Raw genomic sequence first — 24,591 nt, 5'->3', positions numbered from 1 at the left:
GCGTTTGGTATGTTTGCCTTCATTAGTCAGAACATTGAGAATTGGGGTTTGGAAGTCATGTTGCAGTAATTCTGGACGTTGGTGAGGCTATATCTCGAGGACTGTACTGAGTAACATTCCGGTCACTCTTCTATAAGAAGGATGTTGTTAAATTTCAGAGGGTGCAGAAATGATTTACAAGGATGTTGCCAGGGTTGGAGGATTTGAGCTGTAGGGAGAGGATGAATAGGCTGAGGCTGTTTTCCACGGAGCGTAGGAGACTGAGGGGTGACCTTAGAGAGGTTTATAAAATCATGAGGGTTAAATAGCCAAAATCCTTTTGCCAGGGTAGAGGAGTTCAAAACTATACATTTAAGGTGAGAGGTGAAAACTTTAAAAGGGACCTGAGGGGTACCTTTTTGACACAGGGTGGTATGTGTATGGAATGAGTTGCCAGAGGAAGTGGTGGAGGCTGGTACAATTACAACATTTAAAAGACATCTGGATGGGTATATGAATAGGAAGGGTTTGGAGGGATATGGGCCAAGTGCTGGCAAATGGGATGAGGTCAAATTGGGATATCTGGTTGGCGTGGGTGAGTTGGACCAAAGGGTCTGTTTGTGTGCTGTACATCTCTGTGACTCTATGAATGTTCCTTTATCCCTCAGGGAGGAGAGCACTGTTACTATCATGGGCAGATACGAGGCAATGCCAAGTCCAAAGTTGCGCTGTCCACGTGCGATGGACTTCAGTGAGTACAATCGGGAATTCTCCTCGCGAAGACCTCCTGGGGGTTTACAGCTTTAGTCATGGGTCACTGGGGCTTGCACCTCTTTGCACAACTGTTCAACCCAGTGCAGATGGGCAGAATGAGAAGGAGAAACCAAGCTATTGGAAGGGGGGACAGAAAACTGGCCTGAGCTGGCTCATGGCTTGCATCTCACCTTTTGAAAAGCAGGAGGGATGGAGGCTATAGGGAAATTGAGGATATCTTTGACATTCCTTCCCGTCCTTGCTTCCCAGAGTCGGGCCATGGACGTCGATTACATTGCTTCCTGCGCTTCCCCGCCCCCCCCCCCAGTTCATGGGGTGTGCTGGGCCAGCACTTTTTGCTCATCCCTAATTGCCCAGAGGGCAGTTAAAAGTCATCCATTTTGATGTGGATCTGGAGTCACCTGTAGGCCAGGCCTGGCAAGGATGGCAGATTTCCTTTCCTAAAGTGAAAAAGGTGGCTTTTTCCTGGCAATTGATTCATGGTCATTATTAGACTCTTAATTCCAGTTTTTAATTGAGTTCACATTCTACTATCTGCTGTGGCAGGATTCGAACCCAGGTCCCTGGAACATTGCCTGGGTCAATAGAGCAGCGATAATACCACTAGGCCTAAGTATTGCCATTGGTGAAGTGTAAAGGGCAAGTCCTACTCTGCCACTGCGTGCCCCGTGCCTGTGTTCCCCCAACCCTCCGCCCGAGACGAGGTTTTCTCTCCTTGCCGCTGAGGATGCCTCCGCGTTGAGGTGCTGTCACAGTTTCTGACCTGTCTCAGGATTGTGCCACCCATAACTGGATGGTGGACTTCAGAAGGGGACAATGAAGAGGGTGCCTCTCACAGTGTCCTCCAAGCTGGGGCCCCCTGCTGGCACACATGGGAATGGGAGACTCGACATTGGGATCCTGAAGCCTGTGGTCCAGATCAGGCCCTTATCATCTCAGCGGGCGTCAACACTCTTACGCAATGTGCCATCTCGTCAGAGTCATGCTGGACAGTGCTCTGTGATTTGTTGATAATAACTTAAATCAAAGTCAGTTTCTGAAATCCCTCCCCCACCCTGACTCTCTTCATTCACTTGAAAACGATTGTTAAATGTCCATGTGTTAACAGCAGGGTCCCGGGGCAGCATCACATTTCATTCAACTTTGTGCCAAGCCTGATCAGCGAGTGCCCACCAACAAGTAAGGGGGGCAAAGTGCCAGTGACCCCTCACTTCCCAGAAAGGATCAGAGATTAGGAACCTTTGTGTGAACGTTGTTAAAATGTTAAAGTTGTTAAATACCATCAGTGAGCTCCATGTGGGCACTGACTGGCACCAGTAACCTCTTTCTCATGTGATATCGTCTCTCTTTCCAGCGGCATGTTTGATGATGGTAACTACATGTATATCATTGAACCGATGACACAGACACATACAGAGGTGAGTGCCAGCTATTATTTCCTATATGCTGTCAAAAGATGGGCACTGATACAAAAAAAACTGTTGATGTTGGAATCCGAGGTAGACAGGCAGGAGGCTGGAAGAACACAGCAAGCCAGGCAGCATCAGGAGGTGCAGAGGTCGACGTTTTCAAGTGTAACCCTTCTTCAGGACTGGGGATGGGTTACACCCAAAATGTCGACTCCTCCACCTCCTGATGCTGCCTGGTTTGCTGTATTCTCCCAGCCTCCTGCTTATCTACTAAATGATAGCTATTACCAATATTGCTGATATGATAGTCTTCCTTGATGTAGGCGCCCACTATCCAAGGCATTTATTGCCTGACCCTAGTTGCCCTTGAGAAAGTGATGGATGATACATTGCCTACTTGAGCTTCTGCAGGTCCCTCTGATGGGGGCGTTCTTTTTTTAAGGTCGTTTGGATACGGCAAATTGGCTTGTTGGGCTGGGGGAAGAGGGAAGTCCCCAGTGAGCGACCGGTGTGGCACTGGAGGGTGTACATGAGTGAGGCTTGGAAATGGCACCGGGTTTATTTTACCCAGGTGTGTGGGCCAACCCGGAGCCAACTGCATTTGAATAGTGCGGAGGTTCCCAAACCCCCCTGGATTTGATCCTCCCCTCGGGCAACCATCTGTGTGGAGTCTGCATGTTCTCCCCATGTCTGTGTGGGGTTCCTCCCACAGTCCAAAGTGCAGGTGAGGGCGGATTAGCCGTGCTAAATTCCCCCATTATGTCCAGGCTAGGTGGGAGCTCGCTGGTGGGTGCCCCAATCTATAGATCCTCCGTCACTGAAAACGACCGGGCTTCAAAACTACCTCACCCAACATTTGAGGAATGTGATGGTGGTGACTGGCTCTATGTAAATACAAGTCCCTCTGGCCAGCATCTGCCGCCCACCTTTCTCAGCGGTTTTCTGAGGTTAGCCACGCCTGGAGATTTGAAACAAAAGTCACGTGTGAGGGACGGGGAGGGCGAGGTTGTGAATTGTTGTCAAATCCCAATGCGGTTCACTGAAGTCCTGGAAGAAATCGGATCCTGACGTTTTGCTTGTCGGACTGTGCTCCCGAGTGATAGAAACCCAACCGTCTCTGGTGCCGAAATGCAGGTATTTTGCCCGTACAAAACTTGGTTCTCAAACCTGAGTTATCCACTCACATCTGCTTCTGTGTTAATGTGTGCGGTTGTGTTCAGATGAGCTCATTACTTGGCCTCAGCTAATGATCTTAAACAGAATTGACAGCGCTAGGACTACAAATCACCTGAACTGATTCCGTTCACTCGCACATGCGAGTGGTCATCCTGTATTTTTTATTATTACTCATGGAACATGGGCATTGCTACCCAGACCAGCTTTTATTGTCCATCCATCACAGCCACATGCTGTGAGGCCTAGGGTCACATGTAGGCCAGACCAGGTAAGGATGGCAGATTTCCTTCCCTAAAGAACGTTTGTGAACCAGATGGGTTTTTCTAACAATCGATAATCATTAGACTCTTAGTTCCAGATACTTTATTGTATTCAATTTCTACCATCTTGCAGAGTGGCTTTGTATGAAAAGATCATTTTTGAATTCCACATACCTGGGCCAGGGGTATCAAATTGCTTTATGTGTTCCAGCAGTTGGATCTTTGTACATCCAGAAATTTTTAATGGGTATTTATGGACGACAGAACTCATTTTATCCCACGATCATAATATTTGATTGGAATGAACTCAAAGCAGCAGGACATTTCTTAATGAGGTATATTTTCAATTTTCAACCCTTCAAGGTGAATAGCTAATACTGTTGTTATATGTCACCAAAGATGAAATGGGTTTTCAACGTGCCCACACAGTAAGTTACAGGCAGTGAAAGAGCAGAATTATGAACACAGTAAATAATATTTGAATACAGTGTTCCCGAGTGCAACAAGGGCATTTTTGCTTTTGACCATTCCAATGCTAAAAGCTTCCAGATCATGACAGCTGGATATGCAGAATGTGAACATTGACGGAGGGATGTTTCCCTGTCTTTTGCTTTTCAGGAGAACTCGGCACGGCCCCACATTGTACGTCGTATTCCGATCGGATTGGTTGACCAGTCTCTCCACTTTGGTAATTGAAGTTTTCGCTGGTGTCCACATCACCGGGCTGCCCTCTTCCCCGGGCTCCTGGGGAGAGAGGGGAGTGGGTTATTTCCCCAAGCGAGGAGAAGTGGGTTTGTTTGGTGACTTTAAATCCCCTCAGTGTGGCCTTGTGCACTTAGTGTGGTAGGGCCGTCCCCCAACACCTCGGAGGGTGACCGGCGAAGGTTTGGGTGGGAGTTAACTATGGCACATGGCAGTGTGAGCAGTCTGAGTTCGCCCGGAAGAAGGCCATTCAGCCTGTTCATGCCTGTGCCAGCTGTTTGAAAGCACAACCCTGTCTGTCCACTCTTTCCACATATTCCTGCAGGAGCTACCTTTTCAGGTCATGTCAGTATTTTGTTGTAAGATCATCATTTCCGTTACGTTTTCGAAAAGAAAAATGACTGTCCGTCTTATCCTCATCTACCACCCCACCTGTCTCCGCATCCAACACATCATCCTTAAACATTTCCGCCAACTCCAACTAGACCCCACCACCAAAAACAATTTCCCCTCCCCACCCTCTCTGCCTTCTGCAAGGACTGTTCCCTTTGATAGTCCTTGGTTTCAACTGAACCTGCAAGCTTACCTGAAGAGAATCCTGAGCTCAGACTTCCAGATTTGAGCTCCAGATTTCCAAAGCCTCTCCCTGTTCAGAAAGTAGTCCATGCCTCTATTCTTCCTATGAAACACGTGCATAACCTCACATTTTCCCCATTATCTGCCACTTCTTTGCCCACTCTCCTAGTGTGCACAAGTCCTTCTGCAGCCTTCCTCAACACTACACGTCCCTCCACCGAGCTTTGTGTCATCTGCAAACTTAGCATCAGTGCCCTCAGTCCCTTCATCCAGATCATTCAGGGATAACGTGAATAATTATGATCCCAACGCTGACCCCTTGCGGAACTCCACAAGTCACCAGCTGCCATCCTGAAAAAGACCCCTTTATCCCCACTCTCTGCCCCCTGCTAGTCTGCCGATCCTCTACCAATGCCACTACCTTGCCCCGTGGGCTTATATTTAGTAGTCTCTTGTGTGGCACCTTGTCAACTGCCTTCTGGAAATCCACATAGACCACATCCATTGGCTTTCCTCTGTCCAACTCATCGCTGCACCCCCCGCTTCCTTACATACCTGGGCAGTCCAACAATTGGTTTATTTTCAAACTCACATCCTTGTGTCCCACCTCTTCCTTGAGGCTTCTCCCCCTCCCTTCCTCTGGCACACCAAGTTCGCTGCATTCAGCCAACTGTGGTCCCTGATGTGCGGCCAGTCTCCTGGGGGGGGGGGGAGGGGTGGGGGGGAGGTGGAGAATCTTTGGCCGTGCTGACTCTATTACTCTCAAATGGCTTCACCGATCCCCCTTTCCCCGCAGCCTCTAAGCGTTGGGTGTGAGACCTACCCCTTCCTTGGAATGACGTGAACTATGATGAACCCTCCCAGTGTGTGTAAGCTGGCTGAGGTGCAGCGAGTGCCACCAATGTCTTTTATCTCTCACAGGGAACCGAAGAAAGGCAAACACACCTTGGTCTTTGCTGACCGATCTACCCTGGCTCCAAGTCCACAGGAGGAGGAGAGCAGTAAGTTTAACCCTCCCTCCTCATCGATCAGTCTGGTCGCAGTGGTGTGATTGGTAATTTAACTGGTCCCCGTCTATTTGAAGGAGAGCTGGAGGGTGCACATCATGTCCCGGCTAACGTTCCTGTCACAGCCAGCATCATCGTTCCTAAAAAAGCTAAAGAAAGCACTGTGTCCTCACGGCTAAGGTCAGAACGGGCCATGTCGGGAGACAGGGAGCTGGCGGAGACATACAGGAGACGGTGTAGGGTCCGGATTTCCAGGTTCTGCTTGAGGAACGGGGCTACCTTGGTCAAGAGTGTGTTGCTGGAAAAGCACAGCAGGTCGGGCAGCATCCGAGGAGCAGGGGAATCGATGTTTCGGGCACAAGCCCCTCATTAGGAATCGATGTTATTTTTACAGAAGACAGGGTGGGAGGAGGTGCAGTCCAGGTAGCTGTGGGAATCCGTGGGTTTGTAGTAGATGTCCGTGTTGAGTTGGTCGCAGGAGTTGGAGATGGAGAGGGGAGGGAGGAAGGGGAGGGAGGTGTCCGAGATGGTCCAGGTGAATTTGAGGTCGGGGTGAAAGATGTTAGTGAAGTAGATGAATTGTTCAACCTCCTCGTGGGAGGACGAGGTGGCGCCATTACAGTCACCAATGTAACGGAGGGAAAGGTGGGGGCTGGTGCCGGTGTATCTGTGGAAGAGGGATTGTTCCACGTAACTGACAAAGAGACAGGCATAGCCGGGGCCCATGCGGGTGCCCATGGCTACCCCTTTGGTCTGGAGGAAGTGGGAGGATTGGAAGGAGATATTGTTAAGGGTGAGGACCAGTTCAGCCAGGCGGATGAGGGTGTCAGTGCACAGCAAGTCAGGCAGCATCCGAGGAGCAGGAGATAAGCCCTTCAATGGGGTTATCTCCCCACATTCAGAAACATCCACCCTGTCACATCCGCCCGGGGGGGGGGTGAGGGGGCAGGATACAGTTCCCAGTGTCCTGAGGCTGTGTTGGGAGTCATTACCTCAAGTTGTTGGGACACTGGCTCAGCTCCCTCACCTTTTGCTCTGATTCCTGTAGACCTTCAGTTCAAATGGAGCTCCTTGATGCCACACTGGGTCAGTCACTGGCTCAATGTCGAGGGCAGCCCCTCTCACCTTGTCTCTCGAGCCCCAGGTTTGGACCAAGACTCAACTGGGCTGTGGTGCGACCCAAACTGGGTGTTCGTGTTGTTTGGTAACGCTATTGATGACGACCTATTCCATTATTTTGCTGAGAGCATTGGAACGGAGTTTAATTTGGAGGTTTTGTGAGGTATTGCATTTTGGTGAAACAAACAAGAGCAGGACTTATACAATTAATGGTTAGGCCTTGTGTCGGGTTGTGGAACAGAGAGACCTTGGGGTTTCGGTATATGTAGACAAGGTGGTTAAGAGGCATTTAGCATGCCTCTTAGAGGTGTTCGTTGTTCAGACCTTTCGAGTTTCGGAGTTGGGACATCATGTTGAGGTTGCAGAGGAGTGCTGTATGCAGTTCTGGTAGCCCTGTTACAGGAAGGATATAATTACACTACAGAGCGTTCAGAAAAGATTTACCAGGATTTTGCCAGGAATGGAGGGCCTAAGGTATAAAAATGGACTGGAAAGGCTGGGACTTTTTTTCTCTGGAGCGTAGGTGATTGAACGGTAGAGAGGTTTACAAAGTCATGAGGGACATGGATAAGGGGAAATAACAAGGGCCTTTTCCCTCGGGTGGAGGAGTTGAAAACTAGGGGACACGTTTTTAAGGTGAGAGGCGAAAGATTTAAAAAGGACATGAGGGGAACTACTTTACAGAGAGTGGTTCTTGTGTGGAATGGTCTGCCAGAGGAAGTGGTGGGTGCAGGTATAGTTATAACATTTAAAAGGCATTTGGATAATTACATGATTAAGAAAGGTTTGGAGGAATATGGGTCAGGATTAGGTCGGTGGGACTAGTTTAGTTTGGGATTATGGTTAGCATGGACTGGTTGGACCCAAGGGTCTGTTGCCATGTTGTATGACTCTATGACTGTTAAGCCTTCAGCGTTATTGTTGGGACATTATCAGGGCCTATAGATTTTGCAGTATCCAATGGCTTCAGCTTTTTCTTGATTTTGAAACAATTCTTCCTCGAGGTACAGGCACTGTTGGCTGGACTCTTGTGAGACACTAAATGCCCTTGAGCATAGAGTCATAGAGATGTACAGCACAGAAATAGGCTCTTCAGTCTGACTTGTCCATGCCGACCAGATATCCCAACCCAATCTAGTCCCATTTGCCAGCATTTGGCCCACATCCCTCTAAACCCTTCCCATTCATATACCCATCCAGATGCCTTTTAAATGTTGTAATTGTACCAGCCTCTACCACTTCCTCTGGCAGCTCATTCCATACATGTACCACCCTCTGTGTGAAAAACTCCTCTGCAGGATAAAGATATCACATGGAGCAAATTGTATTGGCCAAAGACTGACACCTGTGATGCTGGGCAGCCTTGGGGTGATTTCTCAAGCACTGATGTGGGCTGGGGCTAAATGCTGTGAAATTTTCATTGTCATAGAGTCATACAGCACAGAAACAGACCCTTTGGTCCAACCAGTCCATGCTGACCATAGTCACAACCTAAACTAGCCCTGCCTGCCTGTGCTTGGCCCATATCTCCCCAAACCTTTCCTATTCATGTACTTAACAAAGTGTCTTTTAAACGTTAGGTAACTGTGCCCACATCCACCACTTCCTCTTGAAGTTCATTCCATACGTAAACCATCCTCTGTGTAAGAAAAGTTGCCCCCCCCCCCATGTCTTATTTTAAAGCCCTCTCCTCTCATCTTAACATCCCCTAGTCTTGAAAAACCCCATCCTAGGGAATAAACACTTACCAATCCTCCTGTCTCTGTCCCTCATCATTTTGTAAACCTTTACAAGGTCACCTCTCCACCTCCTACACTTCAGTGAAAAAAGTCCCAGCCTATCCAGCCTGTCCCTTCCACACCCGGCAACATAACTCTGGGATACTCGCACGTAAATCTCAGGCAAGGGACTTGGGTCTTATGTGAAGAACAGGAGGTACTATATCGCAAAGGCCTCGAAATGTGTTTAAACGTACACTTGGTCAACAATTAATAATCCCTCACCTTACCGCCAGCTGGTCTCCAGTTCCATCTGAAGCTTAAAGCCAAGACCTGGAGTCTAAGTTGATTAGAGGACCAGAGTGCTCTGGGATTACAGAATCACCGATCTTTAAATGCGGAATTAAATCATAAATATAAAACTAACAAGGTAGCACTTCTACAGAAAGGTAAAAGAGAGGACAACACCTTAAATCTAAGATAGTTACTGGTGAATGCAATAAGAAATTCAGATTTGCATCTGATGAGGGCAGAGCGGTGGACGTGATCTATATGGACTTCAGGAAGGCGTTTGATAAGGTTCCTCAGGGTAGACTAGTTAGTAGGGTTAGATCTCACAGAATACAGGGAGAACTAGCCATTTGGATAGAAGACAGAGGGAGCTCGAAGGTAGAAGACAGAGGGTGGTGGTGGAGGGTTGTTTTTCAGACTGGAGGCCTGTGACCAGTGGAGTGCCACAAGGATCAGTGCTGTGTCCACTACTTTTCATCATTTATATAAATGATTTGGATGTGAGCATGAGAGGTACAGTTAGTAAGTTTGCAGATGACACCAAAATTGGAGGTGTAGTGGACAGCGAAAAAGGTTACTTCAGATTACAACAGGATCTTGATCAGATGAGCCTATGGGCTGAGAAGTGGCAGATGGAGTTTAATTTAGATAAATGTGAGGTGCTGTAGTTTTGAAAGGCAAATCAGGGCAGACTTATACACTTAATGGTAAGGTCCTGGGGAGTGTTGCTGAACAAAGAGACCTTGGAGTGCAGATTCATAGCTCCCTGAAAGTGGAGTTGCAGGTAGATAGGATAGTGAAGAAGGCATTTGGTATGCTTTCCTTTATTGGTCAGAGTATTGAGTACAGGAGTTGGGAGGTCATGTTGCGACTGTACAGGACATTCGTTAGGCCACTGTTGGAATATTGCGTGCAATTCTGGTCTCCTTCCTATTGGAAAGATGTTGTGAAACTTGAAAGGGTTCAGAAAAGATTTACAAGGATGTTGCCAGGGTTGGAGAGTTTGAGCTATAGGGAGAGGCTGAATAGGCTGGGTCTGTTTTCCCTGGAGTGTCAGAGGCTGAGGGGTGATCTTATAGAGGTTTATAAAATCATGAGGGGCATGGATAGGATATATAGATAAGGGCTTTTCCCTGGGGAGGGGGAGTTCAAAATTAGAGGGCATTGGTTTCGGGTGAGAGGGGAAAGACATAAAAGAGACCCGAGGGGCAACCTTTTCACGCAGAGGGTGGTATGTGTATGGAATGAGTTGCCAGAGGAAGTGGTGGAGGCTGGTACAATTGCTATGTCTATAAGGCATTTGGATGGGTATATGAATAGGAAGGGTTTGGAGGGATATGGGCTGGGTGCTGGCAGGTGGGACTAGATTGGGTTGGGATATCTGGTCACATGGACGTGTTGGACCGAAGGGTCTGTTTCCGTGCTGTACATCTCTATGACTCTACCTTTACTCAGAGAGTGTTTTGAATGTGGCAGCTGCTACCACACTGAGAGCTGGAGGTGAGCAGCACAGATGTTTTTGTGGAGAAAACAGACAGACCAAGGAATCAAACAATGTGTTACTAGGGTGAGGTGATGTCCAGTGACAGGGACTAGTGTCACACCAACATGGAGTGGCTGGGCAGGCATTCTGTCCGGTTAACTGATCATTGACCAAGGCTGAAGCATTGGGTGCTGCCTCTAATGTCTGGGGGCTGTGTAATAGCCAGTTTGGGGATAGTTTACCGTGGAATGATCCCTGTTAACTATGTACAGTTCACCTGGTAGACTGTTCCCCAGGCTACGGGAGAGTCGGCATTGTCTCGGGAGCTTGGTTATCAATACTCCACATCCATTGCTTGGGCGAACTAATCACATTCTGTCTCTTCAGGTCCACCGCAGAAGTGTCTTCTCTGAAATGAAGTACCTGGAACTGATGATTGTAAATGACCACAAGATGGTAGGGAGCTGGAAATATTTCAGTCGGTTTGCACTTACAGACACACCACCTTGTGTTCAGTTTGCAGTCACATATACACCTCACATGATGCACTACCCTTGTTGTTACAATAATGGCCCGTTATATTTCCCAGGGTGTTCATGCAGCAGGATACATATCGGGAGGGGGGATCCGGATGGCCACATTGGGTTTGAGCAGTAGTTTCACGGAGGGGAGCGAGGTTGCCAGGTCTGGGAATGTGAGTGAGAGTGGGGCGTGTGCAGAGTCCTTGAAGTGTGGCGCTGGAAAAAGCACAGCAGGTCAGGCAGCATCCGAGGAGCGAGGGCAGAACCTAGTCTCTGCAGAGCTCAAGGCAGGGCTGACACTGGGATGACGTTTGGCCCTAGGAAGTCCAAGAGACTTGAGTTGGAGGAGGTGCCATGTTCTTAGAGGGAGTAGGGCTACAGGTGAATCTGAGGACAGAGTGGGTTGTGGGTATTTGAGGGATTCGAGTAAAAGAATGAGAATTTTAAATTTGAGGGGCCAGTCGACAGCATTGGTCAGCGAGAACAATAGACAATAGACAATAGGTGCAGGAGTAGGCCATTCTGCCCTTCGAGCCTGCACCACCATTCAATATGATCATGGCTGATCATCCTTAATCAGTATCCTGTTCCTGCCTTATCTCCATAACCCTTGATTCCACTATCCTTGAGAGCTCTATCCAACTCTTTCTTAAATGAATCCAGAGACTGGGCCTCCACTGCCCTCTGGGGCAGAGCATTCCACACAGCCCCCACTCTCTGGGTGAAGAAGTTTCTCCTCATCTCTGTCCTAAATGGTCTACCCCGTATTTTTAAGCTGTGTCCTCTGGTTCGGCACTCACCCATCAGCGGAAACATGTTTCCTGCCTCCAGAGTGTCCAATCCTTTAATAATCTTATATGTCTCAATCAGATCCCCTCTCAGTCTTCTAAACTCAAGGGTATACAAGCCCAGTCACTCCAGTCTTTCAGTGTAAGGTAATCCCGCCATTCCAGGAATTGACCTCGTGAACCTACGCTGCACTCCCTCAATAGCCAGAATGTCTTTCTTCAAATTTGGAGACCAGAACTGCACACAGTACTCCAGGTATGATCTCACCAGGGCCATGTACAGCTGCAGAAGACCCTCTTTGCTTCTATACTCAATTCCTCTTGTTATGAAGGCCAGCATGCTATTAGCCTTCTTCATTACCTGCTGTACCTGCATGCTTACCTTCATTGACTGGTGTACAAGAACACCCAGATCTCTCTGTACTGCCCCTTTACCTAAATTGATTCCATTTAGGTAGTAATCTGCCTTCCTGTTCTTGCCACCAAAGTGGATAACCATACATTTATCCACATTAAACTGCATCTGCCATGCATCTGACCACTCGTGGCAGATGCAGTTTAATGTGGATAAATGTATGGTTATCCACTTTGGTGGCAAGAACAGGAAGGCAGATTACTACCTAAATGGAATCAATTTAGGTAAAGGGGTAGTACAAAGAGATCTGGGTGTTCTTGTACACCAGTCAATGAAGGTAAGCATGCAGGTACAGCAGGTAATGAAGAAGGCTAATAGCATGCTGGCCTTCATAACAAGAGGGATTGAGTATTGAAGCAAAGAGGTTCTTCTGCAGCTGTACAGGGCCCTGGTGAGACCATACCTGGAGTACTGCGTGCAGTTCTGGTCTCCAAAATTGAGGAAAGACATTCTGGCTATTGAGGGAGTGCAGCGTAGGTTCACGAGGTCAATTCCTGGAATGGCGGGACTACCTTATGCTGAAAGACTGGAGCGACTGGGCTTGTATACCCTTGAGTTTAGAAGACTGAGAGGGGAGAAGGTGGGACTGGTGCACCTTAGGTCACAGCCAGCAGAGGTGTAGATAATGGTCTGGAGGATGGAGACTGGGAACTTTGGGGTAGTTGATTCTGGAGGCAATGGAAGGTATGCATGAGGAACTGAGGCACAGGAGTAATGTGACACACAGGGCTCCAATCCAGGTGAGTGTAGAACAGAAAATCACAGCTAGTGTCTACTGACAGTTGTTCATGTCGAGTGAGGTTAGCCTTCATACTGGAGCTTCTGAAATGATCCTTTGATTACCCGTTTATTACAAAGCACCTAATAATTAATTTTTTGTGTTAAGTTTTAGTGAATTAATTACCGTATATACTTGGGTATAGGTCGAATTCCTAAGATTAATTTTAAAGGTTCAATTTAAAGGGACGACTAATACACAGGCACGAGTTTTGAGGGGCTGAAATTTATGCTGCTGTTTGAAATACCGTATTTTTCGCAAAACCCGATTTGATTGCATAATTAATCCCGGGTAAAGAAGAAAACCTCAATGAATTACAGTAAAGATAATTACTGGATAAAAGCAAGAGACCGGTACAAAAATTTAACAGGTCAAAGGTTCTTTGAAATCCTGCAAAATCACACTGTTCAACATGGTCAAGGCCTGGTACAATGGCACACTGAAAACGAAACTTTCATTAAATTCTGGATGTGTACGTATCGTGAACTTTCCCACCAAATTCTTCTGTTCCCCTCCCATTTACTCTCGTTATGCGATGAACCCCAACAACATGAACAAATTTGTCAGAGTTAAAGATATCCCTGTATGTAGCCAATACTCACTTTTATTCAGGTATAATGGCACAATTAAAATGATTAACTTTTTAACAATATTAGCTTCTAGTTATACGGTGAACAAAGTACGCTAAGTACCAATAGACTTAGTACCGGTCTGAGTGAATGAATGAATCTCAACGTGCTGTAGTAAACCAAGTGTGGTAAGTAGATTAGTGAATGAATGAATAGTGATGCAATATAGTAAACAAAGAGAATTTAGTAGAATTACCAATATGAATGAATGAATGTTATTTTGTTTAAGTGGGTTATTGGGAACATGCAGTTTCCTTTGTAAGAGGTTTATAATGCGATATAGTAGGGTCGACTTATACTCGAGAAATAGGGAAAATGCAAGATCTTTTGGCCAAAACAAAGGGTCAAACTATACATGGGACCGACCTATGCATGAGTATATACGGTATCTCTGATGGGAACGGCAGGTGAGGGGTCATAGTTGAGGACTCAAAATGACAAAAGTGACAATGTTTGTCATGTTAATCCTTTGTGATGTCAATGACCACATCTTAGGAATCCACTACAACTGTGTAGACTGTAGCTCTGATTCATAATTACAGAGGGAAGAAACAAGCTCATTTTCTTTACATCTAATATCTGACACTTCCCTGTTCCATCACCAGATGGCAGACTGTACCCATAGAGCACAAGACAGCAGTTAGGGGTTAAAGTAGGAAACTTCTCAATCTGATTATTGAGCAGTAATGCGGGTAAGCAAATATTTTTTTATTTCAGATCAAATTCTATCCGCAATATTTTGGGTTATAATACCCAAGTCTACTTCAATTCAGACCTGTTCCTGAATTTTAAGACCACTGACTCAAGCCAGGGTTAAACCATCACATCCTCTCCATTAGATTCTAGCCGTAGCTCATTCCCATACAATGATCAAGGGACACCTATGAAGGAGCTAACCACTTTGACCCACTCTCCCTGCAGCTTCCTCTGTCATTTTGTTTTTCCTTTTGAGTACTTGTCCTGCTGTGTAAGGACAAGATGACCCCGTTGGCTTCTTCTGGTTCTTTTACCAACCCCCAGAAATCAGGGCCCTGGGGATCCTCACCCCTTGACACCACCCCCACACCTCACCGCGTACAGACTCCTCCTTCCTCATCCCTTCACTACTGCTGTGCCAAATTCTGGAACTCCTTCCCTAACATCACCACGATTGCCCCTCTACCCCAAGGACCGCGGTGCTTTCAGAAGGCAGCTCGCCACGGGTACTTAAGGACCCTGATAAATGCTGCACTGGCCAGTGCCCCTCATATCCCATGAACTGACTGACTAAAAGGTCTTTTTTTTTGCCAGCCTCTACCAAACCTCAAACCAAATCCTCGGGTGCTCAGAGGGGAACAATCCCGGTTGGGAACAATCCCCTTTAACATCTCTCATTCCTGAAATCATTGTGTAAAACCTTGGCGCACTTTACAAAGTGCGGTGTTCAAAAGTGGCCATTAGAGGCCAACTGAGGCCTCACCAAGGATTTTTGGAGTTTAAAATAAAAAAAAACCCTCTTTCCTTTTGCGCTCCAGGATTGCTCGTGCCTTCTCAACAGCCATCTCAGCTCGCCCCGTTCGATTGTTGGTGAACGTATTTGCTTGCATCTGTTTACGTTCCTAGTTTTCTTAAATTGCAACCTGGAGTGCTCATATTGCTGCTCCTGTGAGTGTGCGCCATCATTTGCCACTGCCTGAGGTGTTTCCCACAGTGCCTTCCTGCAGGCTGCTGCTGCCCCCTTCACTGCTTCCGGTCCTCTGCACCCAAGTCCGGGTACTTAACGTACATCAGAAAAGAGCAGTTGGTTCAATATGGAGCGCCGCGCGGTGGTGGTGCTGGGGTTGGGGGGAGCACACGATGCAATCTGCATTGACAAAACCACAACAATCCCCCCCCCCCCCCCCGTCTGCTACCTGGGAAGGCGATGTAGCGTTTTGTTAGGGAGGGAACGTGCCACCTGGTCTGGTGATCTGGCCTCCATGGGATGGTGGGGGTTGGAGGGTCAGGGAGAACACAGAGGTCTAGAAGGTGGAGACAGTGAATGAGAGGGGTATTGTCAACCAACAGGTAAACCATCACTTCAGCAAAACCTCCCCGACCCAGCCACTTCCACCAAAATGACCATCACCAATCTTGAAGTTTGTTCTAAGTCAAACAATGCCCTGACTTCTAGTGCTGGATGAATAGAAATTTCCTCCAATTCAATCTCAAACATTGGAGAGTAGTCTGTGCAGCAGAGATGTTAGGAATCACTTTTTATACAAAAAGGGTGGTAAAGGTTTGGAACTGTGTAACTCGGGTCCCGGGGGGAGTCTGACAGTGCCTTGACTTTTTCTCTCTCGCAGTACAAGAGACACCGGTCCTCCCGGCCTCACACCAACAACTTCGCCAAGTCGGTGGTCAACCTCCTGGACTTTGTAAGTACAAACACCGACAAGCGAGCGATGGCGTGTGCAGTGCTGCTTTCTCTTTCTCTCTCTGCTCGGTTGAGCTGTGATGTTTAATCAGGAGAGAGCTGCTGGCAGTGCCCCATAGGACTTGGCATTACCCTGTGAGTCACACCTCGGTATTGCCTTCCACGGGCACTAGCTCTTGTGGGAGGGGGTGTGTGTTGGTGAGGCGGTCCCTCAGTTCCTCCTTTGGCACCTTTTCCACTTGAAGACGCTGCTTTGATTTGGGAAATGTGTCTGCCGCTCTCACACTTTGCAAGGTTTGTTGTAATTCACTGATGAGTATTGGCATAGCCTGTACATACTTGAAAGGTGAGGCCTACCTAACATTATACACAGCTCCTTGCTCTTACATTCAATACCTTGACTTATAAAGCCACTTTTCCCATATTCCTTATCTATGCGTCTTGCTGTCTTCAAGGATCTGTGGGTGTGCACACCAATCTCCCTCTGATCCTCTGTACTTCCTGGGGTCTCACCACTCAATGTTTACTCCCTTGCCTCATTAGTACTCTCAAAAAGCACCACCTCACCCTTTTCAGATTAAATCCATTCACCTCTGTTTAGCCCACCTGACCATATTGTCCTGTATTCTAGGGTTTTCTCCTTTGCTACCTACCCTGCCACCGAGTTTTATGTCATCCGTGAACTTACTGATCATACTTCCCACATTCACATCTGGATCATTAATATACACTTCAAACAGCTGGAAACCCAGCACTGAAACCTGTGATACTGATTAGACATAGGATCTCAGTCACGAAAGAAAAGCCCTTCAACCATCCCCCTCTGCCTCCTGCCAATAAACCAAATTTCCCTGGGCTGGTATTCCTGCTGCTGCTCCAGTCCGCCCTCGATGGTGGTGGGGGTCGGGCAGATGTACCAGACTGTGATGATGCAGGTCGGGGTTGAATCCTGTTCCGTGGGCCACCCACGGAAATGGCCTCATGGGAAAGTGGGTCTGAGCTGCTGGGTCTGTTCCGAATCCGTCCTGTCCAGCGTATCGGCCAGCTGGCTCCCCACAAAACCACTCAGCGGAGACGGGACTCTGCCTGCACTGGGTCACCCCCGCTGATACCCCTGGTGAGGACAGGTTTGGTTTCGAGAGGTGGAGCGGGTGAAGACAACAATCATTTCCCTCTTCCTGCCATCTGCTGGGCCAGGCTGGCAAGTGAGACACAGGGCGGAGGAGATGAGGAACAACAGTAGGGCCATCCGCTGTAGCATCCTGTAAGGAGGCGTCGCTTCTCTTATGCTGCCTGGAAGTGTTTGTAGCCCTTGAAGAGCTGAGGGACGTTAATTTGCTGAGCGGAGATCCATTGATGTTAGGAGCCGGCGGCCTTGTTAGCGATGCCCATGTTCTCTGCTCACAGTGTCAGGCTCGAGGTCTGTGCTGTACAGCTCAGACAGTGGGCACCGGTGCAGCTCAGGATCAAAGCAGCTACGTTGCTAATTAAACATCCAGGTCTGTCTGGATTCACGGGCAAAAGAGAGACAGGGATAAGGGGGTGGGGGTTTGAACTATAGGGAGAGGCTGAACAGGCAGGGGCTGTTTTCCCTGGAGCATCAGAGGCTGAGGGGTGACCTTATAGAGGTTTACAACATCATGAGGGGCATGGATAGGGTAAATAGACATGGTCTTTTCCCTGGGGTGGGGGAGTCCAGAACCAGAGGGCACAGGTTTAACGTGAGAGGGGAAAGATATAAAATGGACCTAACGGACAGCTTTTTCACGCAGAGGGTGGTACACATATGGAATGAGCTGCCAGAGGAAGTGGTGGAGGCTGGTACAGTTACAATATTGGTAAATAAATTAAAAATGGAAGCTGTGTTGAATTTTGAACTTTGTCTGACATGTTCACTCAGGACAGCAGTGTGTAAGAGCACCCTCTTGTGGCCACTTCTATGTAATTGCATGCTGGACTAAACCAATTTGGTTTGGGTCAGTTCCCTGCGCTCTGTCCAACCTTCTGCAAAACATTCGGTGAAAGTTTCAGTCCTGCTGCGGAATGTGGTGTCTTGAAGCTCATATTCCCAACCGGCACAGCATGGCGCATCCCGTAGGAGTGCCACGATTCTGTAAAGGTACTTGACCGTGAGACCCCACTGAGAGCTTGACAAAGAGGTGCAACCATAACCCGGAGGTCAGAGTGGTGGGCACCCTACACCTCCCCCCCCGCCCCCACCCCCACCCCCTCCCCCGACCTCCCCCGCCATCCAGTCTATGACTTCAAAGATTGTGGGTTCAAACCCCACTCCAGAGACCTGAGTTCACAATCTTAGCTGCTGCTACCAGTCCAGCAGTGAGAGGGCAGAGCAGCACTGTTTGTAGTCTCGACATTAAGCTGGGGCCTTGTCTATGCAGCATCAGGCAGTAGACCATTTGGGACACAGATGATGAGAAATGTCTTCCTTCGGAGGTTGGTGAGCCAGCGGAGGCCAAGTCACTAAATCCGTTTTGGTGTTCTACAAGTCACAGGAGTGAAGGGACATGAGGAGAGAGCGGGAGAATGGTGTAGAGGTGGAGGATCAGACGTGGCCATGTTGAATTGGCATGATGGGCTAAATGGGGTCTAGATTAGAGTGGTTCTGGAAAAGCACAGCAGGTCAGGCAGCATCCGAGGAGCAGGAAAGTCAACGTTTCGGGCAAAAACCCCTCATCAGGAATCCTGATCAGGATTTCATTCCTGATGAAGGGCTTATACCCGTAACATTGATTTTCCTGCTTCTCGGATGCTGCCTGACCTGCTGTGCTTTTCCAGCACCACTCTAATCTTGACTCTCATCTCCAGCATCTGCAGTACCCACTTCTGCCATGATGGGCTGAATGGCCCACTCCTCTTCCTTTCAACGTTCCCGTTCTTCAGAAAGACCTTTTTGGGTGTTAGGTGCCCAGACTCCTGCCGGGTTTAACGTTCCCTGTGAGTTTTGTCGTTGGATACCTGTGATGATGGAGTAATGTTGGCCTCTTCAAGTCTCACAAGGCCCGGTGGGAAGGGGGTAAGCCTATAATATTTGAAGCTGCTTTAAGAAGGGAAAGGAAGCTGTTTTAGCAGAGTTTCTTACCCCATGCATGCCTCCTGCAGATGTGTGTGTGTGCGTGTGTGTATATGTGTGTGTGTGTGTGTGTGTGTTGATTGGATGGGATTTACCTGGTTGGCCCACTCCTGTCCTCCTGCCCTGCAGATCTTCAAGGAGCAGCTGAACACCAGGGTGGTCCTGGTCGCCGTGGAAACGTGGTCGGACAAGGACAGGATCGATGTGGGTCAGGACCAGATGCAGACCCTGCGCAGCTTCTCCAAGTACCGACAGCAGTTCATCAGGGAGCAGGCCGACTCCGTCCAGCTGCTCTCGTGAGTAAAGCACTGGCCGTGGTGGCGGGTCATCACCCATAGGCCACGGGGTGGCGCTGCAGGTCAAACATTTGGGCAAAGCGGTCAGTCACTTTGAGGAGCCTCCCCCCCCCCATTGAGGGGGTGGGGTGAGAAAGTGAATTGGGCTGGGGGGTGCGTAGCAGCATTCAGAAAGCACGCCTCCCTGACATGGGTGAGAGGGAAGCAGGACCTGCGAGAAATGGGGTCAACGCAGAGTTTTTGGAGGGGCCGGCCGGCAGAGATTTGCAGAGCTTGAGGGAGAGTGGACTGACCCCAGAGGGATTGGAACGCAATGAGCTGCCAGTGATCCAGCGCTGATCCCATTCCACAGGGACTAACAGGATATGTCACGAGTTAGGGATTCAGTGAGGGGTCAACGAGGAGGACAGGGAGAATGAATACAGTGTGGATGCAGGCCATCTGGCCCATCAAGTCTGTACTGACCCTCCGAAGGGCACCCCCCCCCCACCAAACCCCCAGAACCATCCCACTACCCTATCCTTGCATATTCCACGGTAATCCACCAAACCTCCACATTCCTGAACACAATGGACAATTTAGCATGGCCAATCCACCAAGTACACCCGTTTTTGGACTGTGAGAGGCAACCGGAGGGGCCCACACAGACAGGGGGAGAATGTGTAAACTCCACACAGACACGGGGAGAATGTGTAAACTCCACACAGACAGCAACCCAAGGTGGGAATTGAACTCGTGTCCCTGGCACCGGACGGCAAAAGTGCTAACCACTGAGCCACCGTGCTGCCCATCTTCCAGAACCGAAGGCAAAAGGAACCAATGTTACAAATATCCGTTAGCTGTTTCTTCCAACAGTGACCTCTGACACTTGGAACGGCAAGGCCGACAGATGCATAGGAACCTGTGAGGTCTCCTCCAAGCCACTCTCCATCCTGAAGTGGAAATACACTATCACTGACGCTGGGTCAAAGCCTTGGAGCTCCCGAAGTGGACCGAGGCTATGTCCAGCCCAGAAAGGAGTGCAGAGGTTCAGGAAGGCAGCTGACCAGCCCCTTGGCCCAGGGGTAATGAGGGAAGTGCTGTATTGGGGGGCTGAATTTTTGTTTTGAAGAAAAGTAAACTCTGCCGTCATGCACTCCCTCAGTGACCATTAGGGAAGGCTTTGTTTTCAATAGAAATGCGGTGCCTCACAATTGACAGAAGACAGAAGTTAGGTTTCCTCACTTTCAAGCAACCTTCGAACTTTCACAGCGTTAATTCCCAGTCTGCTCGTGCACTTTTATTTTAACTGGGCTGTCAACTGTCCATGCTCTTAAGGTCACACGTGTAAAACCTCATGAAACATCCGTGAATCTCAGATCAGCATTCGTTGCCCTGTGCCAAAGTACCAACCGCTGCAGCCATGCCATGGCACCGTGACCACCGTGAATTTGTCTTGTGGTTTAACACTTAGAGAGTCATAGAGATGTGAAGCATGGAAACAGACCCTTCGGTTCAACCCGTCCATGCCGACCAGATATCCCAACCCAATCTAGTCCCACCTGCCAGCACCAAGCCCATATCCACCCAAACCCTTCCTATTCATATACCCATCCAAATGCCTCTTAAATGTTGCAATTGTACCAGCCTCCACCACTTCCTCTGGCAGCCCATTCCACACACACATCACCCTCTGCGTGAAACAGTTGCCCCTTAGGTCTCTTTTATATCTTTCCTCTCTCACCCTAAACCTAAGCCCTCTAGTTCTGGACTCTCCCCACCCCAGGGAAGAGACTTGGCCTATTTATCCTATCCATGCCCCTCATAATTTTATAAACCTTTGGCTGAGCTGACAGTGTTGCACTCCGACAGTGCTGCCCCGGAGTCTTAGCCTCAGCTCAGAGCTTGGGGGGGAGGGGGGGGGGGGGGGGGGCATTCCGGGTTGAGGTCATGAACCTCGGCAGGGCTGCCCCTCCGGTGCCGTACTGAGGGAGGGCTGCGTTGTTGGTGGTGCTTTCTTTCAGTTGAGGTGTTAGGCTGAGGCCATTGCCTGCCTCCAGTGGGTATTTCAAAAAGAAAGAAAAAAAAGTCCTGTTTCCCTGCTTTGGAGATGTCCCTCCCTGGTAAAAAAACGTCTTCTTTGGCTCTCTGCTCGAAGGTAGATGACCTTCACTGGGGGGGGGGGGCAGGGAAAGGGCATTCCTGTATCCACCTCAGGCAGATTGGCATTGAACCCCGTGCTAGTGGCACCAACCGGACCACCCAGGAAGTCCGGGTTGCTATGGTGACCTGCACTTCTGCCTGCATGTTGTGACCTGGAGCTGGGAACAGTGATGGCGGAGGCTCCAGATTCCTTGCCGTCTCTCAGCTGATTAGGAATCATTCCCGAGGAAGGGCTGATGCCAGAAACGCCAAGTCTCCTGCTCCTCGGATGCTGCCTGACCTGCTGTGCTTTTCCAGCACCTCACTTTTCAACTCTGATTAGGAATCTACCCGGTTCTAACCATATGCTGCTGTTGTGGGCGGCACGGTGGCTCAGTGGTTAGCATAGCTGCCTCAGAACGCTAGGGACCCAGGTTCGATTCCACCCTGTGGGTGACTGTCTGTGTGGAGTTGGCGCATTCTCCCCGTGTCTGTGTGGGTTTGCTCTGTTTTCTCCCACAGTCCAAAGATGTGCAGGGTAGGTGGATTGGCTGTGGGAAATGCAGGGTTACAGGGATGCGGGTGGGTGTCTGGGTGGGATGTTGTTCGGAGGTCGGATGTGGATTCGATGGGCCAAAAGGCCTTTACATCCGCACTGTAGGGATTCTGTAATTCTAGGTGACCAGTTAGTGGAAGAGTTAAGGAGATTGTATGTGCCCATTATAACAGCACGGTTAGGCATTATGTCCTGCAGACGCCACACAACAGCGGGAAAGACAGGATTAGAATTGAATTCTGTTGTGTCCGGCTCCTCATCTATTCTGGATTCATGTTGTGCTCATTCCTGTGGCACCGCACTTATGTTTCTCTTGTGTGTTGACCAGGGGCACCACATTCAAAAGCAGCATGAGCAGCATGGCATTCTTCGGGGGTGTTTGCTCTCTGAGCCGTGGAGTCGGGGTGAATGAGGTAAGAATTCCACTCCTTCCGACACCCCCCCTTCTGATTCACTGCGTTGACTAGAATTTGAGCTGACTCTGTGGAGCAGCACTGGGAGGAATGCTGCGCTGCTGGGGGTGCAGTCTGTCAGATCAGATGTTAAATCGAGGCACTGTCTGCTCTCCCGCCACGAGAGAGGGAGAAAACTCCCTACAGCTCTGTATTAAAGACGAGTAGGCAAGGCATCATCCTCTCACTGTTGGCCTGAATTCAGCCTCCTGAGTAACAGGGAGCCTTTGGTGCTCACCGAGCCAATTAGACAGTGGCTTCTCGAGTCGACATGCCCACAGTTAAACACAGAATCTGTGATAGCCTGCCCCTCTGCAGTTTCTCACCAAAGGACTGGCATTGAAATGTGGGTGTGGCGTTGTGGTACCTGCCCACAGATAACCCACTATATCCCAGAAAAAGTTCGGGCCAGTGCCTTTAGGAGGTAGTGAATGATTTTTCCCAGCGTTGTGTTCGGTGACCTGCTAATTACTGCAAGCAAACTGTTTGACCTTGGACATTTAATTTCACGAACGCATTGTCTCAGTCCTTCAAAACGTAACTTCTGTGGGAAATCGATCTTCTCCAAAATGATTTCTGATTCTTTTACCCGCATTCTGATATCTTTGGCTTTGCTTGCTGTGCTCAGTTTCAGTCCGCGTGTTGTTGTGTGAGTTTGGTAAACAGAGAGGGTGAGGTGCTGAGGTGAGTGACCGTTTGAGCTGGGGGAACCAGGTATCTTGTATTTACCTGTATTGTGTGCAAGGCATTTTCCTCTGAAAAGTCTTTTTTTCACAGAATGCATTTGCTTCTTTTGCAAGTCACTCCGATTCCATGCCCTCCCGTAAAGGATAGTTTTGCGAGTGGGAGCAGTTTCTCCCTGATCAGGGCTTCTCATGATTTCGAAAACTTCTCTCAGATCTCCTCTCAGCCTTTTTCTGTCCGAGGAGAACAGTCCCAACTTCTCCCATCTGCCCGCGTCACTGAAGTTTCCCGTCCCTGTAACCATTCTGGTTAACCCCTTCTGTACTTTCCCCACTGTGCTCACGTACTTCCGAAAGTCTGGCAGTCAGACTTGTATTACCATACCCTAACTAACGGGTGTCTTATCCAAGCTCATCATAACCTTCCTGCTCTTGTACTCTACATTCCCACGAATCGGAATGCTCCATCCCTTATTACAACTATCCCAGTCAGGATTTGGTTAATTGAAACTCCCATTATGACTTCTCTATAATTACTCTCTGTAATTTCCTTGCGCGTTTCCTTCCATTGTTGGAAGCCTGTAGACTACACCAACCAATTACTGCATTTTTGTTCTTTAGTTCTAGCCAAATAGAGTCTGTCCTTCAACCGTCTGGCACATTCCATTCTTGCATAAACAATCCTGTACCCCTCCCCCTCCCCCTCCTTTTCAGCCTTCCCTACCGTCCCTGAACACCTTACTCTCGAGGAATATTTAATACCCAGCCCCATCCTTCTTTGACCCAGGTCTCCGTCACTGCCATAATGGATTTTCCACTGGCCAGACACTTTTTATTCCAGTATGGATGGGAGGCGCTCATGGAGACACATTGGAATCTCCATTCTGGCAGATTCCAAAGGAATTGTCCCGGAGGTTGAAGATTCCACTGGGCAATTCCTCTACACCCAAAGCCTGCATTTAATTTGGAGAATTCAGAGGGTTTTGATGAACTTAACTAATTAGTTACTGAGGAAAAGTTAGACTATTCACTGTCTAACTCCTGAGTAACTCTTCAGTAGACCACACAAACAGACACGCACACACACACACACACACACACACACACACACACATACACAGACACACGCGCGGACTCCTCTCCCTCTCTCTCTCTCTCTCTCTCTCTCTCTGTGTATCTCTCACACACACATACTCACCCCCATACACACACACTCTCTGTCTCACAAACACACACACCCCATAAACGTACCCACACACACTCTCTCTCCCTCTCACGCACACACTCACACACCCACCCCCATACACACACACACCCCCATACACCCATGCACACACACACTCCCACACACACACCCATACAAACACACCCA

The 24,591-nt window shown here is 48.8% G+C and overlaps 1 protein-coding gene across 6 annotated transcripts in view; it reads left to right on the top strand.

The window, feature by feature from the left end:
• The window catches only part of adam23a (ADAM metallopeptidase domain 23a), a 305,906-nt gene that overhangs the window by 92,235 nt on the left and 189,080 nt on the right, over window positions 1–24,591 (top strand). For all 6 annotated transcript variants that reach the window (XM_043693275.2, XM_043693274.2, XM_043693276.2 and 3 more), the window contains exons 5-12: window positions 648–730; window positions 2,108–2,171; window positions 4,217–4,286; window positions 5,798–5,877; window positions 10,882–10,950; window positions 15,950–16,021; window positions 19,241–19,407; window positions 22,413–22,497. In XM_043693275.2, the coding sequence (XP_043549210.2) occupies window positions 648–730; window positions 2,108–2,171; window positions 4,217–4,286; window positions 5,798–5,877; window positions 10,882–10,950; window positions 15,950–16,021; window positions 19,241–19,407; window positions 22,413–22,497 (690 nt within the window). The remainder of the gene's footprint in view (window positions 1–647; window positions 731–2,107; window positions 2,172–4,216; window positions 4,287–5,797; window positions 5,878–10,881; window positions 10,951–15,949; window positions 16,022–19,240; window positions 19,408–22,412; window positions 22,498–24,591) is intronic.

Source organism: Chiloscyllium plagiosum, unplaced genomic scaffold (assembly GCF_037043375.1).
Source record: "Chiloscyllium plagiosum isolate Xiang-an unplaced genomic scaffold, Cpla_swu_hap1 HiC_scaffold_7, whole genome shotgun sequence".
Classification (NCBI taxonomy): domain Eukaryota; kingdom Metazoa; phylum Chordata; class Chondrichthyes; order Orectolobiformes; family Hemiscylliidae; genus Chiloscyllium; species Chiloscyllium plagiosum.
This window is presented reverse-complemented; position numbering and strand designations above follow the sequence as displayed.